The sequence below is a fragment of the Neofelis nebulosa genome, chromosome 2 (genome assembly GCF_028018385.1).
Source record: "Neofelis nebulosa isolate mNeoNeb1 chromosome 2, mNeoNeb1.pri, whole genome shotgun sequence".
NCBI lineage: Eukaryota > Metazoa > Chordata > Mammalia > Carnivora > Felidae > Neofelis > Neofelis nebulosa.
Genome location: NC_080783.1, coordinates 8198931 through 8215725, shown reverse-complemented (window position 1 = coordinate 8215725; position 16795 = coordinate 8198931). Strand labels below are relative to the sequence as shown.

The 16795-nt window shown below is 50.1% G+C and overlaps 1 protein-coding gene across 1 annotated transcript; it reads left to right on the top strand.

Moving 5' to 3' along the window:
- The first annotated feature begins 13095 nt into the window (after positions 1-13095).
- TEX44 (testis expressed 44) lies at positions 13096-14460 on the top strand. Its single transcript, XM_058701409.1, has one exon. The coding sequence runs from the start codon at positions 13139-13141 to the stop codon at positions 14321-14323; it is 1185 nt and encodes a 394-aa protein (XP_058557392.1). The 5' UTR covers positions 13096-13138; the 3' UTR covers positions 14324-14460.
- Positions 14461-16795: the final 2335 nt, after the last annotated feature.

The following is a 16795-nucleotide window of genomic DNA, read 5'->3' as shown; positions in this document are numbered from 1 at the left end:
GTCGGTAGGACCCGTTCCCTCTGGGTGCTGAGGGCCGTTCCCAGCCTTTCCTTGATTTATACGTGGTCTTCAGGTTCACATGCCATTCTCCCTTCTGTGTGTGCATCCAAATGTCCTCTTCTCACAAGGACACCGGTCACATTGCATTAAAGCCCACCCTAATGACCTCCTCCTAACCTAATTACCCCTTTAAAGGCCTCATCTCCACATAACAGTCACATTTGGAGGTCCTGGGGGTTAGGACTTCAACATATGAAGTTTGAGAGGATACAATTCAGCCCAGAACAGACACCCAGGAGTAATTAGAGGGTGGATGGTGGCACTTGTGGGCGGAGATCACAGTTTGATTCTGACCTCTCAAAGCTAGTCTGCACCAGGGCCCCCTCGGGACACTGCATGGCCACCTCGCCCAGCCTCTGAGGGGCCTGGATGGCCCACCCCTCTGCACTGGCAGGCCAAACCTGAAGGGGAGGAGGCATCAGGGAGGACCCTGGAGATGGGGGCAGGGCAGCTTGAGGGGGTGTACATGTGGTTTGGGAAGGGCTAAAGTACCCCTTTGTTTGGGAGATGGGGTGGGAGAGAGAGTCTCTCGGGTTCAACTGGCCTTCCTGCTGGGGAGTGGGTGTGTGGGTGTTCCCAGGAATCCTATTTGCATACAGGGCCCAGACTTCTGGGAGGTTAGCAAGAAGGAATTTATTTTAACTTGCAAATTTGTTCTATTACGTAAAGTGCTATTTAGTTGTTGTTGAAAAGACAAATGAATCGTAGAAGTTAAAAATGCACAAAAGCTTGAAAGAAAAAAAATGCCCACGATCCGCCAGAACTAAAAGTCACTGACATTAGCTAGACATTTGTTATTTGACAGTATCATGTGCTTTCCGACCCTTCTCTTAATACAAGTAATACACGAGGTTACTAAAAAAAAGAATTAGAAAATGCAGTTCACCAAAAGAAAGCAATGTTATTGGGTCGTTTATAATCCCACTACCTAAATATACCTTGCTTTTTTGTCTTATAAGTCTTTGGCTACTAATTTAAATACTTTCCCATGTTTATTAGTCATTTAGATTTCTTTGGCGAATGGTCTTTTGCATATTGTGCTATTGGGTATTAATGGTGTCTTATCAACCTGTTTGGAATCTTTATATAGTAAAAAGTTTCTGAACAAGTCTCCCACAAACGTACTACTTTTGCATGTGGACTATTTTGAGCTGAAGGCAATTGAGGCCCCTTGGACTCAAGAGAAACTTTTGCCTCTTCTGGGAATGCAAGCTGGTGCAGCCATCTGGAAAACAGTATGGAGGTTCCTCAAAAAATAGAACTATCCTACAGATGCCCAGCAATTGCACTACTAGGCATTTATCCAAGGGATACAGGTGTGCTGTTTCGAAGGGACACATGCACCCCATGTTTAGAGCAGCACTATCAACAATAGCCAAAGGATGGAAAGAGCCCAAATGTCCATCGATGGACGAATGGGTAAAGAAGATGTGGTATATAGATACAATGGAGTATTACTCGGCAATCAAAAAGAATGAAATCTTGCCATTGGCAACTACGTGGATGGAACTAGAGGGTATTATGCTAAGCGAAATTAGTCAGAGAAAGACAAAAATCAGATGACTTCACTCATCTGAGGACTTTGAGAGACAAAACAGATGAACATAAGGGAAGGGAAGCAAAAATAATATAAAAACAGGGAGGGGGACAAAACATAAGAGACTCAAATATGGAGAACAAACTGAGGCTTAAGGAGGGGGTGTGGGAGGGGGGATGGGCTAAATGGGGGAGGGGCACTAAGGAATCTACTCCTGAAATCATTGTTGCACTATATGCTAATTTGGATGTAAATTTTTAAAAATAAAAAATAAAATTTAAAAAATAATAATAAATAAATACTCATGTTGATTTAGGAAAAGAAAAAAAAAGAGAAACTTTTGTCTCTTCCTTAATTACCTAGAGGGATCTAAAGTGGGAGTCTTTCCCAGAATAAGAGTTATCTCCAGAGATAAACCTTATCTGAGTGACCCATCTGTATGGCTGGGCAAACATCTAATACCAAACATCTGGGCCTGTTCTTACTGCCCTGTAAATTGCCCTCCTCCTGTTTGAAGCTCAGGTCCTATCCCATTCCTTAGCTCAAGATGGCATATATACCTCATTTTACCTGTCTGTTTTTTAATCTGCCACGTATGTGGGATTTCTGCAGTTAAATTTTATTTTCTCCTGTTCATCAGTCTCATGTCAATTTAATTCTTAGACCAGTGAGAAGAACCTTAGGAGAGTAAAGAAAAATTTTTCCTCCCCAATAACAGTACAGATACTAGGGGCGCCTGGGTGGCTTGGTCGATTAAGCGTCCGACTTCGGCTCAGGTCATGATCTCACGGTCCGTGAGTTCGAGCCCCGCGTCGGGCTCTGCGCTGACAGCTCAGAGCCTGGAGCCTGTTTCAGATTCTGTGTCTCCCTCTCTCTCTGCCCCTCCCCCACTCACACTCTGTGTCTCTCTCTCAAAAATAAATAAATATTTTTAAAAAATTTTTTTAACAATACAGACATTAACCCTGTGTGGTATTCGTAGCAAATATTTTTACCCAGACTGTGGTTTGCTCTTAAGTCTTTTAGCGTTTTTTGACCTGTGTCTATCTTTTCCCTTTGGGATTTCTTTACTGACTCTTATATTTAGAAAATCCTTCTCCTTCCCAAAATGAAATATTTTCTTTTCGTTTACTTGTGGCTGCTCTCTTTTCTCTTTCTTTTTTTGCGTTTACCTCTTTAAAATCTGGGAGTGAAAGTGAGAATTTTACCCAAGGTTCTCCAAACACTTAACAGATTTTCCCACCTCCACTGTGTACGGGGCCCTCCACTACCCCTGCTAGGAGCACCCACTCCCCCAGGGCCCGCAGTCCCCGGCTGCCAGCACTCACACAAAAGCACTAGAAAACAAGTGTGGTTTTTGATGTTGTGGAGGGGGGAGGGGGAGGGGTTGACCTTGGAGATCTCCACGCAAATAACTTGAAAATTCCCCATAGGGATTTCTGTTCTCCTGAGCCCCTGCCCCTGGCTCTACCCCCAGGGGGCCGGACCTTGCCTCCTTTCTCAGGGCAGCTGCCTTGCTGCCCACCTGTAACTCCGCATCCATTTCTTCACTTCACTTCAAAATCCCTCCTCACTCCCTCTCTCCCGCAGAACAATTGGGCTGTGCGGCTCCTGGCCCAAACCCAATTCTTCCTGAACAAAGACGTTCTGCTAACAGCATCCACCTCCTTAGAAAGCAGAGTGGCAACTGTTTTTTGTCACTTGAGAATTCCTTTGGGGTCTAAGTCTCCGCCCCATGCGGCCTATTAACCGATTTCTTCCAAACAAAACCAGTGTATGTCTAAGTGAAATTCCCACATCATCTGCTAATGGAGCCCCAGGGTGCTCTGTCTCCTCAGTGTGTTGAACATGCAGGAAGTGGGAGTCCTGGAAGATATAGAATCTGGACCACCCCCCACTATGGAGCGCCAACATTCAGAGAGGCCTCCCTGGGAGCACAGAGCTAGGACTGAGCAACTGAGGAGCCACCAAAGAGTCAGACACCCAGGACCCTTCCCAGGTCCTCAAGGTGGTCTCACTGGCAGGGAGGGTCCGTGTGCACCACCCTCCTCAAGGTGGACGGGCTCATGAGGGACATGTGGGCAGGGCAGCAGCGCTCCAGAAGCCTCCAGGCCCCCACTCCCAGGAGCAGCCATGGGAGCCCAGGGAGTGGCCAGATCCCAGTGGCCACACCTGGGTGGCAACAGCCAGAGCAGTGACCACAGTGAAGGTGCCCATCACAGCAGGTGTAGAGAGTGGGTGGCAGCCCTGGGGACTCTGAGACGAGGGAGAGGACTGGGGTCCCCGTGTGAACGCACAGGTTTGTGGAGGCAAATTCTGACCTGCTCTGAAGGGTGGTTCCACGAGCTCAGCTCACAGGATCGTCCAGTGGTTAGCAGCACAGCCTTGGGGGCTTGGCCAGATGGCCTGGCTCACATCCCCGCTCTTGCCCTGGCTGAGCCACGCTTTTCCCACCTGAGAAATGGGATAACACTACTTACAACGGGCCTCGTTGGGAGGAGTACGTCGCTCAGTGGCTGTGCGTGTGTTGAGTCAAGAGGCAATCGCTGGTCATCGTTGTCAGCTGCTCTGTTAGCTCCCCGGGCTGCTGTCACAAATCACCACAACTGGGGCCCTTGCAACAACAGAAAGCTATTCTCTCGCAGTTCCAGAGGCCAGAGGGCCAAAATCATGGTGTTTGCAGGAACACGCGCCCCCTGAAAGCTCTAGGGTAGAACCTTCCTTGCCTCTTGCAGCTTCCGGGGGTTCCTGGTGTTCTTCAGATCGCTCCAATTCACGGCTCTGTCTTCACATGGCCGTCTTGCCTGTGTCCTTGTGCTCTCCCTTCTCCTTCTCCCGTACTGTGTCATTTGTACCCTGGGGGATTTTGAGTTATGGAGGTGATCGAGAGATGACACAGAGAGGTCAACGCCATCGAAAGAATTTATTACTTACACTTCCCGAGAGAAGGGGCGTGCCCCGCCACACAGGGCCCCATGGGAAACGTGGTGGTCAGGAGGCAGAAGACAGGAGCAAGGGGAAGGCAAGGCAAGGTTGAGTAAACCCTGCAGGACTGGCTATTTGGAATAATTCCCACAGGCTTTGGGCTATAGGAGTATCTCCAGTTGCAGGTCCCTGGCCCTGGGATTACTTGGGGGCAGGGACAATGTCGGCCTGGTGTGCAAGAGATCAGAAGGTAGGTGGGGGCTCAGCCTTAGGTAGCCTGCCTGCATCAGAAGGGAGAGTTCCTGGCAAACTGACTTGCAGGAGACAGGTGAATACTCTGGCCAATAGTGTGGTCCTGTGATTGATAGATGCCAAACAGACTTACAGAACCTAAGAAAACACAGAACACTTCTCCTCTCTTATAAAGAAACTAGCCGTTGAAAATCAAAACAAAACAAAACAAACAACAACAACAACCAAAGAGACTAGCCATTGGATTTAGGACCTACCCTAATTCTGGATGATCTCAAGACCCTTAATTTAACTATGTCTGCAAAGACTCTCTGTCCAAACAAGGACACATTCACAGGTTCCAGGGGTTAGGATAAAGACATACCTTTGGGGGGCCCACAATTCAACCCACTATGGATGGCCATGGACTAGATTGGTTTATAGTTCTGTTAGACTCTAGGGAGAAATGACGGCTTTTGCCTTTTTTGATGAGCCCTGCAGTGTTTCTACCATGGTGGTGGCTCTAGATGAGTGCTAAAGCCAGGAAGGAATCTAAGGAAAGGTGTGGGAGGGACCCTATGGGGTGATTTCTGGATCAGTGTGGGCAGAAGTCTTGGGGTGGAGAAGTCTGAAGCCTAGGCAGAAGGGATATGACTGGAGAGCAGTGGCCACGGTAGCCAGAGGATCCAGGGTGCTCTGGAGAGGCAGGGTTGGTGGGGCCTCATAGCTCAAGTTCCTTGGATGACTTTCAGGCTAGGGATGCTATTCCTTAAGATGCTTTTGGTGGCTAGTAACAGAAAGCCCTGGCTCAATTCGCTGAAACAACTTGGAAACAAATCACCACCCATCATGGGAAAGCTGGTGGCTGGGTGGCTGCAGGTAGAGTTTGATCAAGGCTTGCTCTATTTTTCTATAATCTCCATGGTTCCACTACTCTCTACGTGGGGCTTTTTTTCAGGCCGGGTGCCCTCATGGTTACAAGAAGCCAAACTAAATGTGATCACGTACAAGAGCAGAGGAGGACTACCTCTTCCTGGGTCTCCTAATGAGTGAGGAAACCTCTCAAGGTCTCTAGCAGAACTCACCTTGCTCTCATGCCTCCATGGCTAGCATCGCATGAAGGCCTATGCCTGATCCAGGGACCCCCTCAGGGAAATGGCTTAGATAGTCAGGCCCATCCTTACAGTTGGACTGGGGCCAGACCGCCTCCCGCTGCTATGCACCCTTTTCGCTACCGGTGTTACGCAGTTAACCTGTTGCGGACAGTGTTTAATCCAGCATTTCTGTGTGTTTGAAGGATGTGTGTGTGAGAGAGTTTCTATGTGCTGGGGTAACAGACTTCCCACTCGCTGAGCCCAACATATGGTTCACGGTGAGTCTTCTTTTTACTGTTATTTACTTTATTTAATTATTTCTGATATGTATTTTCTGATTTTGTTACAATAATCAGAATATCTTTGGGAGCGGGGGGGTGCCTAGGTGGCTCAGTTGATTAAGCATCCGACTCCTAATTTTGCCTCAGGTCACGATCTCACAGTTCGTAGGTACCAGCTCCGCGTCAGACTTTGTTCTGACAACGCAGAGCCTGCTTGGGATTTTCTCTCTCTCCCTCTCTCTCTGCCCCTCCCCTACTCACACACACACACACAAGCGTGAGCTCACTCGCACTCTCTCTCTCTCTCAAAATCTCAAAATCTGAAAATAAACTTAAAAAAAAAAAAAAGAATATCTTCTGGGCAATTTGCTTTATTTCCTGCCAGGCTTTTCCCCAACAGACTTTTTTTTCACATGTCTGTGTTCACCATACAAGCGGGTTTTTTCTGTATTTCCCACCCAGCATCCATTCGCCTTCTTTTGGTTGCAGCACCCCAAAATCCTTTAGGGACCCACTCCGCTACCACTTGGAGGCCTTATGCTTCAGTGGGGCTGACCCCATGCCCCCACTCCAGGCCTGACCAACCGGGATGTGGTCCCCAGGCCGTAGAGATCACTTCAGAGAAGGGAACAGGAGCCCACAAGGCTCAGGCCTGAGGTTCACCATAACTCCGTAACTACAGCGTCTCTGCACTGACCACAGCCGCCAGCAGCCTGCACGCGGAGGACAGCTCCCTACAAATCTAGCCTCGGTGAGAAAGGGGAGCCAAGAAAGGGAGACAGAGGGGCGCCTGGGGGGCTCAGTCTATTAAGCTTCCGACTTCCGCTCAGGTCATGATCTCACGGTCCATAGGTTCGAGCCCCGCGTCGGGCTCTGTGCTGACAGCTCGGAGCCTGGAGCCTGCTTCACATTCTGTGTCTCCCTTTCTCTCTGCCCCTCCCCTGCTCGTGCTCTCTCTATCTCTCAAATATAAGTGAAAAAGAAGAAAGAAAGAAAGAAAGAAAGAAAGAAAGAAAGAAAGAAAGAAAGAAAGAAAGAAAGAAAGAGAAAGAAAGAAAAAGAAAGGGAGAGAGAAGACTAAATCTTGACATTATCATGGGGCTCCTGTGGTAGGGAAATTTTCCCTTAGACTTTACAGGTTCTGTGAACCAACAAATGCCTTTATTATTATTAATAATATTATTATTATTCAGCTTAAGCAAGTCTGAATTGGGTTTCCATTACTCCCAGCTGAGAGTGTTGGCAAATACACATAGTGTGCATGAAATACTGTATCCTGCTTTTTAGAGTAATATTATTTAAGCATTTTTCCATGTGTCTATGTAGGCTTTATATAGTTGCATAATAGTCCCCAAACTGGGTTTACCCTAAAATGAGAATATTTATTTATTTAATGGAGAGTCATTATGTCTACAAGACAGGAATGGAAAAGAAATCAAAGGCAACAGTTTTTAGACTAATTTCCTCCTCTGAGCATTGCTTAATAAAGGCAAGTGGTGTCTGGGTGGCTCAGTCAGTTAAGCACACAACTCTTGATTTTGGCTCAGGTCATGATCTCACAGTTCATGGTTTCAAGCCCCTAGTCAGGCTCTGCATTGACAACATGGAGCCTGTGTGGGATTCTCTCTCCCTCTCTCTCTGCCCCCTCCCACTCATACTCACTCTCTCTCTTTCAAAATAAATATTTTTTTAAAAATATAATAAAATAAAGGCCAGAAACTTTCAAACTAAATTAAGGAGAACAACTCTTTTAAATATATTTTCTTTTATATATGCCTACATATATATTAGGTATAACAGAATAAATATACATGATGTTCTACACCAATATTATTTAATATTTATGCATAAATAAACAATATTGTGTCCAAATCTTAATACTCCTCTCCACTCTTTGACATTAATCCCTCCTTAGTCTACTTTTCTTTCCTTGGCACAGATTTTCATTTTGTTTATTTTTTCAAGTAGGCTTTGCGCCCAGCATAGAGCCTAACACGGGGCTTGAACTCATAACTCTGAGATCAAGACCCTAGCTGAGGTTAAGAGTCAGACACTCAACTGACTGAGCCACCCAGCACCCCTCCTTGGTTCAGATTTTTAAGGCATGTGAGATTTAACAAGGGTGAGTGTAAAATGCCACATGTAGGATCAAAAATCGAATTCCAGGGCGCCCTGGGTGGCTCGGTCAGTCACGTGTCCGGCTTCGTCTTGGGTCATGATCTGGCATTTCACAAGTTTGAGCTCCGCATTGGGATCTCTGCTGTTGGCACGGAGCCCACTTCGGATCCTCTGTGTCCCTCTTTCTCTGCCCCTCTCCCACTCTCACAAGCACTCTCTCTCTCTCTCTCTCTCAAAAATAAACAAACATTTAAAAAAAAATTTTAACCGAATTCCAACGGAAGGGGAGGACAAGGAGCTTGGTTTCAGTGTTACGAGGAGTGCCCGACAGCTTCAGTGGTCCACAGGCTGTGCACAAGGTGACATCAAGAACCAAGAACGTACTAACTGGAAGCAGGACACAGGGAGGAGTAGGGGGTGGGAGCCTCTAGGGTCAGGCAGATGCCATTGAACATGCTGTGCACGTAGTTTCTCTGAGTCTCAGTCTCCTCACCTGTCAATTGGGGAAATAACACCTGCACAGTGCAGGCACTCAATGCAGTCAGTGCGGTATGCTGGTCTTAACTGTTTAGGACGGGAAGATATTCAGGCAAACACTGACCGACTACCCCACAGGGATCTCATAGCCTTCAGGGCTGGAGGAGATTAAGTTTAGCTGCGTGTAAAAGGAAAACCAAATAACAGTAGTCTGAGCATATATATGACCCTTTTCCTTCACGTAAAAGAGCTCAGGAGGAGCGCAAAGGTCTCGTGGTGACTGGTATGGCGGCTCCAACCATGGCTCCCAGATTCCCTCTATTTTTATGCTCCACCATCTTAGTGTGTGCCTTCCAATCTCAAGGTCACCTCATGAACCAACACAGCTGCTGGGGCTCCGGCCTTCACACACCTGATAGCAGGATGGCATAATGGGGAAAGAGCAAAACAGATGTTCTGCTTTTCGAAGGATCCCTTCTAAACTCCACTCGGGACCTTCTGTTGCACCTCATCGGCCAGAAGCTCTTACCTTGCTGCAGGGAAGGCTGGGGTACATATTCTTTCGGCTGAGCACATAGCCACGCTGAATAAAACGGAGGTTCTGATACTAAAGAAGAAGGGTGACGAGGGTGAGCAACTAGCAGTCTTCTCCATGATCCTTTCACAGGGTACAAGTTCGTACCAATTGGCCCCTCCCTCCCCAACAAACTTGGGTTTGCCCTGTGAGCTCCGAGAAGGCAGCAGAGTATTCATGGGGAGAAGAAATACTTAATGAGCGCTCAGCCTGCGGCTCAGGAGAAGTTACAACAGCTGTTGCCTATTGATGCGATGCGATTATGTTAGGCCTCTGTCTGCATTATCCAGTGTCCTTACCATGCCAGTCATTCAATATTTTTAATACCCCCCCTCCAGGGTATAAGATGGTGTAGGAGAGCTTGAGTTCTGAAGCCAGACAGAGTTTAAAACCCAGATTCAGTGCTCATTAATTGTGTGACTCTGAATGAGTCATTTGTCCCCTCTGAGGCTCAGCTTCCCCCATGTGTAAAATGGGTGTAATAATAGATGCATTACCTACGTAGAGACGATGGGGTAGTTGGAAGGGTTGGATGCTTGGCTCCTTCTCCTGCCTGTTAGTAGTCGCTGTTAGCTGGCAACCCCAGGGGAAGCACAGATAAAAGAGACTGGAAGCTTCCACTCCAACCGCCTCCTTAACAAAGAGCGTAAGCACAAGTAGGTTGACCCGGGTCTGCACTTTTCCGAAGAGTACTCGGGGGGTTATAGATCCTTTGTTATCCTCTGCCCTTCCAGCCCAGTTGAGCAGGGAGGAGATGGAGACTGTTCATCCTGGGTCACGAGGAGCGCAGGAAGGGAGTGGAGCCTGCAAAGTACAGCTGGGCCAGGCAGTTACGCCCAGGTCCCATGCCGGCAGCCCCTCCCGTGCTGATCTGCACCCCACCGTCACCAGCCCTCCCACTCTGGGCCGGCGAAGGGAGTGACAGCCCTGATGATATCAAGTGACCGCTTGGCCGCACCCTTGATGTTCTCCAAACACACCTGCTCCAAACGGAAAGACGTTCCATACCTGTGGATTGGAAGAATATTGCTAAGATGGGGGCACCCGGCTGGCTCAGTCGGTAGAACATGCGACTCGATCTCAGGGTCGTGAGTTCAAGCCCCACACTGGGCCTGGAGCATACTAAAAAAATTAATATATAGGGGCAACCTAGGTGGCGCAGTCGGGTAAGTGTCCAACTTCGGCTCAGGGCTTGATCTCACGGTTTGTGAGTTCAAGTCCTGCATCGGGCTCTCTACCGTCAGCACAGAACCCACTTCAGATCCCCTGTCTCCCTCTCTCCCTGCCCCTCCCCTCAAAAATAAGTAAGCGTTTTAAAAATTAATAAAATAAATAAATAAAATATTAAGATGTCCATCCTACCCAAAGCAATCTACAGATTCAATGCAATCCTTATCAAAATACCAATGGCACTTTCCACAGAACTAGAACCAGTAATAACAAAATTGGTATGGAATCACAGAAGACTCCGAATAACCAAAGCAATCTTGAGAAAGAAGAACAAAGCTGGAGGTACCACAATCCTAGGTTTCAAGATACACTACAAAGCTATAGTAATCATAAAAGTATGGTACTGGCACAAAATATAGACAAATAGATCGATGCAACAAAACGGAGAGCCCAGAAATATAGCCATACTTCCAGAGTCACTTAATCTACGACAAAGGAGGCAAGAATATCCGATGGGAAAAGGACAGTGTCTTTAATAAATGGTGCTGGGAAAACTGGACAGCTACATGCACAAGAACGAAACTGAACTGCGTTTTGACACCATACACAGAAATAAACTCGATGAATTAAAGATCTAAATGTGAGACCCGAGGGGCACCTGGGTGGCTCGGTCAGTTAAGCATCAGACTCTTGATCTCAGGTCAGGTCATGATCTCACAGTTCGTGAGTTCCAGCCCCGCACTGGGCTCTGCACTGATGGCACAGAGCCTGCTTGGGATTCTGTCTCTCCCTCTCTCTCTCTCTCCGCCCCTTACCCACTTGTGCTCTCTAAACAAACAAACAAACAAACAAACTTAACAAAGAAGAAAAAAATAAATGTGAGACCCGAAACCATAAAAATCCAAATACACCTCATTCTTTGCAGTATGGATAGACCGAGAATTTTCCAGATCTTTAAGTTCTAGTTCTTTTTAGCTTAACAATTCTCCTTTGGAATTCTACATTAAACAGTAAGAGGAGCCAAGCTGCACCTTCAATACTTTACTTAGAAACTGCTTCAATTTCTTCCGATTTCACCACTCACAGGTTAAGTTCTACCTTCCAGAAGATACTAACACACTTCAGCCAAGTTCTTTGCCACTTTATAACAAGGATCGCCATTCCTCCAGTTTCCAGTAACATGTTCCTTGTTTCCACTTGAGCTCTCATCAAAATGTCTTTACCTTCCATATTTTTCCCAACACGTGGTTCAGGATTATTAGGAGTTCTCTAGGAAGACTGAGGCTTTCTCTCCAGAACTCTCCTTTTCTTTCTGAGCTCTCTCCAGAATCATCCTGAAAGATCTCCAGAGCCGTGGAGACTTTTGTGAGCGTGGGCTCAGACTCTTTCAGCCCCTGCCCGTTCCCCGGTTCCAGAGTGGCATCCACGGGTTTAGGTATTTGCTACAGCAGCCCCCCACTTTTCGGTGCAAATTTCTGTCTAATCCTTTCGGACTGCTATTACAGAACACCATAGACTGGGGCAGTGGGGTGTGCTTATAAACAACAGATTTTTTTTTTAAGTAAACTCTATGCCCAATGTGGGGCTCAAACTCATGACCCACAGATCAAGGGTCACATACTCCACTGACTGAGCCAGCCAGGCGCCCTAACAGAAATTTATTTCTCCCAGTTCTGGAGGCTGGGAAGTCCAAGATCCAGCGATGGGTGGGTTCAGTGTCTGGTGAGGACCTGCTTCCTGGTTTATAGATTGCCTCCTTCTTGCTGCGTTTCACATAGAGCAAGGGGGCCCGGCAGTCGCGTGTGGCCTCTTTGATAAGGGCGCCAATGCTACTCACGAGGGCTCCACCCTCATGACCTAAGCACCTCTCAAAGGCCGCACCTCCAAATACCATTCCACTGGGGAATAACCTCCAACCTATGAGTTTTGGGGTGGGACACAAATGTTCAGTCTATGGTGCCCCACAACCAAACACAGTCATTGCTAGGAGCTGCCCAGGCCCTTAGCCTTCATTTGTTTCTACTCACCACTGCTGGGAAACTGACTCTCTGCAGAAAGGCTGGCCAAATCAGGGTACCGAGTCACCAGTGTGGACAGAGAGGTGCTGGAGGTGGCTCCTGGCAACATTCATTTATTTTTTTAAAGTTTATTTATTCTGTGTGTGTGTGTGCGTGCGTGTGTGTGAGAGAGAGACAGAGACAGAGACAGAAACAGAGACAGAGAGAGAGAACAAGTGAGGGAGGGGCAGAGAGAGAGGGAGAGAGAGAATCCCAAGCTGTTAGCACAGAGCCTGACAAGGGCCAGATCCCACAAACCCTGAGATCCTGACCTGAGCCGAAATCAAGAGTCGGACGCTTAATGGACTGAGTCGCCCGGGGGGGCCCCTCACAACATTTGTTAAACAACATTGTGTCCCACGACTCCTGTGGGTGCCAGCAGCTGCACCTGTAGACACACGTCCACTTTTTCCCCAAACATTTGCCCTACTCTCCTCATATTCCTGCAAACTCAGCCCGCTAGGGCGGCCACCCCAGAGGCTCAGGAGCGTGCGGTGCAAGTACCTATGACATCGCCAGCTGCCAGCAGCCCCCTGTGACCTCACCACCTGGACAACTTGGCCCCGCAGGGCCGTGGCCACTCCCTCAACCAGCACAAGTGACAGAGGGCCTAGATGACCACCGCACCCTCGGGGGAGGCCAGAGCTCCCAGCATCCCCACACATGGTGACAGCAGGCCCACGGACACTTCAACAGTGGGGTCCCAAAGTCAGGACCCCCTCCTTGCAGATGTCCCGACGGCTAACGGTGCCACCGTATCACCTGAACAGCAGGATGTAGATCAGGCCTCCACTGAGCAGGTCCCCTCCAAGTCCTCATCAGAATCTGGGGACAAGGACAAGCATGAAGCTGCTGTAGGGGACAGCCAGGAGCCTAAGGAGGCCACGGCCCTGCTTGACCACCAGGCCTCAAACGCTCCACAAATGCCCACGAGCTCCCAGGACCCAGCGTGGGAGGGACTGGTGCAAAATGCAAGCATGTCTCTGAGTCCTCAGACCTCCCAACGAGACCTCCTGGGGGAAGAAGAGACCCCACAAATGTCGGGTACCCCGGACAGTGACCAAGAATTAGCTCCAACTGTGGCAGCTGCTAAGGCACAGTTCCCCGGAAAGGACACTCAGCCCGCTGTGAGCTCTGCAGACTCGAGTGGTCAGGAGGACACTGAGACCACGGGCACCACCACCACCTCTGAAGGAGGGACTCTTGAGGGGGAACCTGAGGGTCCGGAGACCTTGAACTCTGACACTGAAGCTTCGACTACCGCTGAGTCCCAGGGAGGGACTGAGGGGGATTTGGTGGGCGGCTCAGAATATCTGCAGGCTGAGCAGCTCCCGCCCACACGAGGAGGCAGTGCCCCCCCCTCGCCTGGCCCCCGCGAGGTGGCCCCGGGGAGGAGGCCCCTGGATGTCAGCCTTTATATGGCCAATGAGGACAACAGCTATATGCGCTCCATGACCAGCCTGCTGGGCGGAGGTGAGGGGTCCATCAGCTCCCTGGCAGATATCCTAGTGTGGTCTGAGACCACCATGGGCATGGCCACGGCCTTCCTGGCTTCTGGCCACGGCTCCGCGACAGACGTGCTGCAGAGCACCGGGCCCAGCCTGCGCTCAGTCTCCAGCATCCTGGGGAACACCTTCTCCTCTGGGCTGATGACAGGGACTGGCTCGGCCCTGCACTCTGTCACCCACATCCTGGAGACAGTGGAGCAGAGGACTATAGAGGCCATCCGCTCGGCCATGCGCTACCTGACCAGCCACCTCAGTCCACGCCGGGCCCCTACCAGACCAGACCCTGACTAGAGGCTACGAAGGGAGCCCCGAAGGACCGGCTCAGCAACCTCCCGAGAGCCTGGGACCCGCATGCCCCTGCTGCCTCGCCCACCCCTGCCCGGGCTGGCTCTCCCCAGATCAGGCAATAAATCACTGGTGAGCGTTTATTTTCTAAGCGCAGAAAGGTGTCCCCCGAGGGCTTCCCGGGCTGTCCGATTCAGGGGCTGGAGGTTGAAGTCCAGAAAGAGAAGACCTTGGCAGGGCTGGGGGGCCAGGCGTGGGGGTCTCAGACTTTCAAACATTGATCCTAGAGGGACCCCCACCCACTTAAGTGTGTTCCTGAGGAAGTGAGGGCGGACCCTTCCCCAGGGCCTTGCTGGGCTCTCCAAGGGGGACTGAGAATAGAGTCAGACCAGTGTGAACTGGGGTTCACACCCCAGGGCTCTTACTGATCCGGGGCAAGTCAGTTTGCCCTCTGAACCTCTGATTTTCACCTACAGGATGGATAACGAATCCATATCGTGAAGAGGTTATGAGGCATGAGGGAAACAATGCAGGGCTTAACACAGGGTGCCTGGCACTTAACAAGCTCACACAGTTCAGCTGCCATCATGATTATCCTCCAGCGGTCTGGGGACATGGTGGGAACAGGGATCTAGTAGGGTGACCGACCATCCCTGTTTGCCTGAGGGTTGGTCTGAACTAAGAGGGTTCCTGGGAGGTGGGACTTTCAGATTTAAAACCAGGAAAACCCCAGGGCACCTGGGTGGCTCAGTCAGTTAAGGGTCAGACTTTGGCTCAGGTCATGATCTTGCAGTTCGTGAGTTCAAGTCCCGTGTCAGGCCCTGTGCTGCAGCTCAGAGCCTGGAGCCTGCTTTGGATTCTGTGTCTCCTCTCTCTCTCTGCCCCTCCCCTGCTCATGCTCGCTCGCTCTCTCTCTCTCTCTCTCAAAAATAAATAAACATTAAGAACAATTAAAAAAAAAAAAGATATTCCTGCTTCTCTTGAGAAACCTAAGAGCCTTATTTCTTCAGAGCAACCAGTAGCCGAGCTGCCCTGTCTGGAGGGACCACCCCTGGCCTGCATCCGTGATTGATGTCACCTGCCTGAGCCCAGAGGCGCCCCTTTGCCACCCCGCCCCTGCAGATCACCCCAGGCCCCAAGGGGATGCCAAGACAAACCAGGCGTGTCTACCCCCTTTTCTCAAGGAGCTGCCACATGCTGTAGGTGAGCTAGGAAATGTCCTCATAGTGAGAGCAAAGAATTCGGAGGAGGAAGACTGTCGATCCAGATCCCAGTAATCAGGGTCTTCCGGAGAATCAACCGAGTCGGACCTGGGAAGAGAGGAAAGGGAGCATCCACCCCGACAGAGGGGAGAGGAACAAAGCCTGGGGCAGGTGTGAGGCCTGCTTAGCTGGGGAGCAGCTCAACCTGACCCGAGCCCAGAGCAACAGTTGAGCCCGGCAAGTGCCGCTGTCTGGCAGGCACCGCTAGAGACAGACCGAGGAGGTGAATGAAAGATTGGAAGGGACAGAAACCAAACTCAACCCAGATCAGGTGAAGGGATTAGATGCAAGGCACGAGCGCCAAGGGGGCGCGGCTGGCCCTGGGCTCAGCCTGGCCCTCAGGGCTCTGTCTCTGCAGCTCCGCCCGCCTGTGCTGGCTCCATTCAGAGGCGGCTCAACCTCCTTCCCGGAGAGACAGAGGCCCTTGTTCTCGAGAGCTCCAGTAGGAGAGGCCCAAAGGAGGACAGCGCCGGCTTGGCTCCCTTGCTCTCTCTCTCGCACCAATCACGGAGGCTTTGGAAACGAAATACCTGGCCTGGGCCTCGCGTCCATCAGGGTGGGGTTCGGGGGAGGCGGGGTCAGCCCCGTCGCGGAGGTTCCCCCACAGGAAGGGCTGCTGGGCCCGTTTTGTGTGCCAGAGCCGGCAGCATTGTAAAGAGTGTGGCCTTGGGGGCCAGGCTGCCTCGAATCCTGCTCTGCGTCCCACTAACTCATCTCCCTGTGCCTCAGTTTCCTCATCTGTAAAATGTCAATAATAACAGTGTCTACTGCATCGGGCTGCTCTGAGGATTACATGAGCTAAGGAGTCAAGTGCATAGAACAGCGCCTGGCGCGTAGCTGAGCGCTCTGTGTTAGCAATCATTGTGATTATTATGACAGAGGGTTCTGTGGAGCTCCTGCCAAGGGCAGACTTCCCCCGCTCCTTCCAGCTCCCTCTTTGCTGCGGGGTAAACAGTTGTGTTGGCAAATCCTCCTGGCAACACGTCTCCTCTGTAGGTGGAACCCCCCTCCCCCAGGCACCCAGGTGCTAAGACACCTGGGGAAAAGGTCAGGGCTGCACATGGGGGCTGAGGACTCCAACACGGATGGAAGTGGGTGCACCGCAGCTCCGGATAAGATGGCCAGAGTGAGAAAGGAAAGGCCCCATTCCACAGGTAAGAGGAAGCCGTTCCTAGGACACAGGTCAGCAAGCAGGAGTGGTCCAGCCCATCATGGC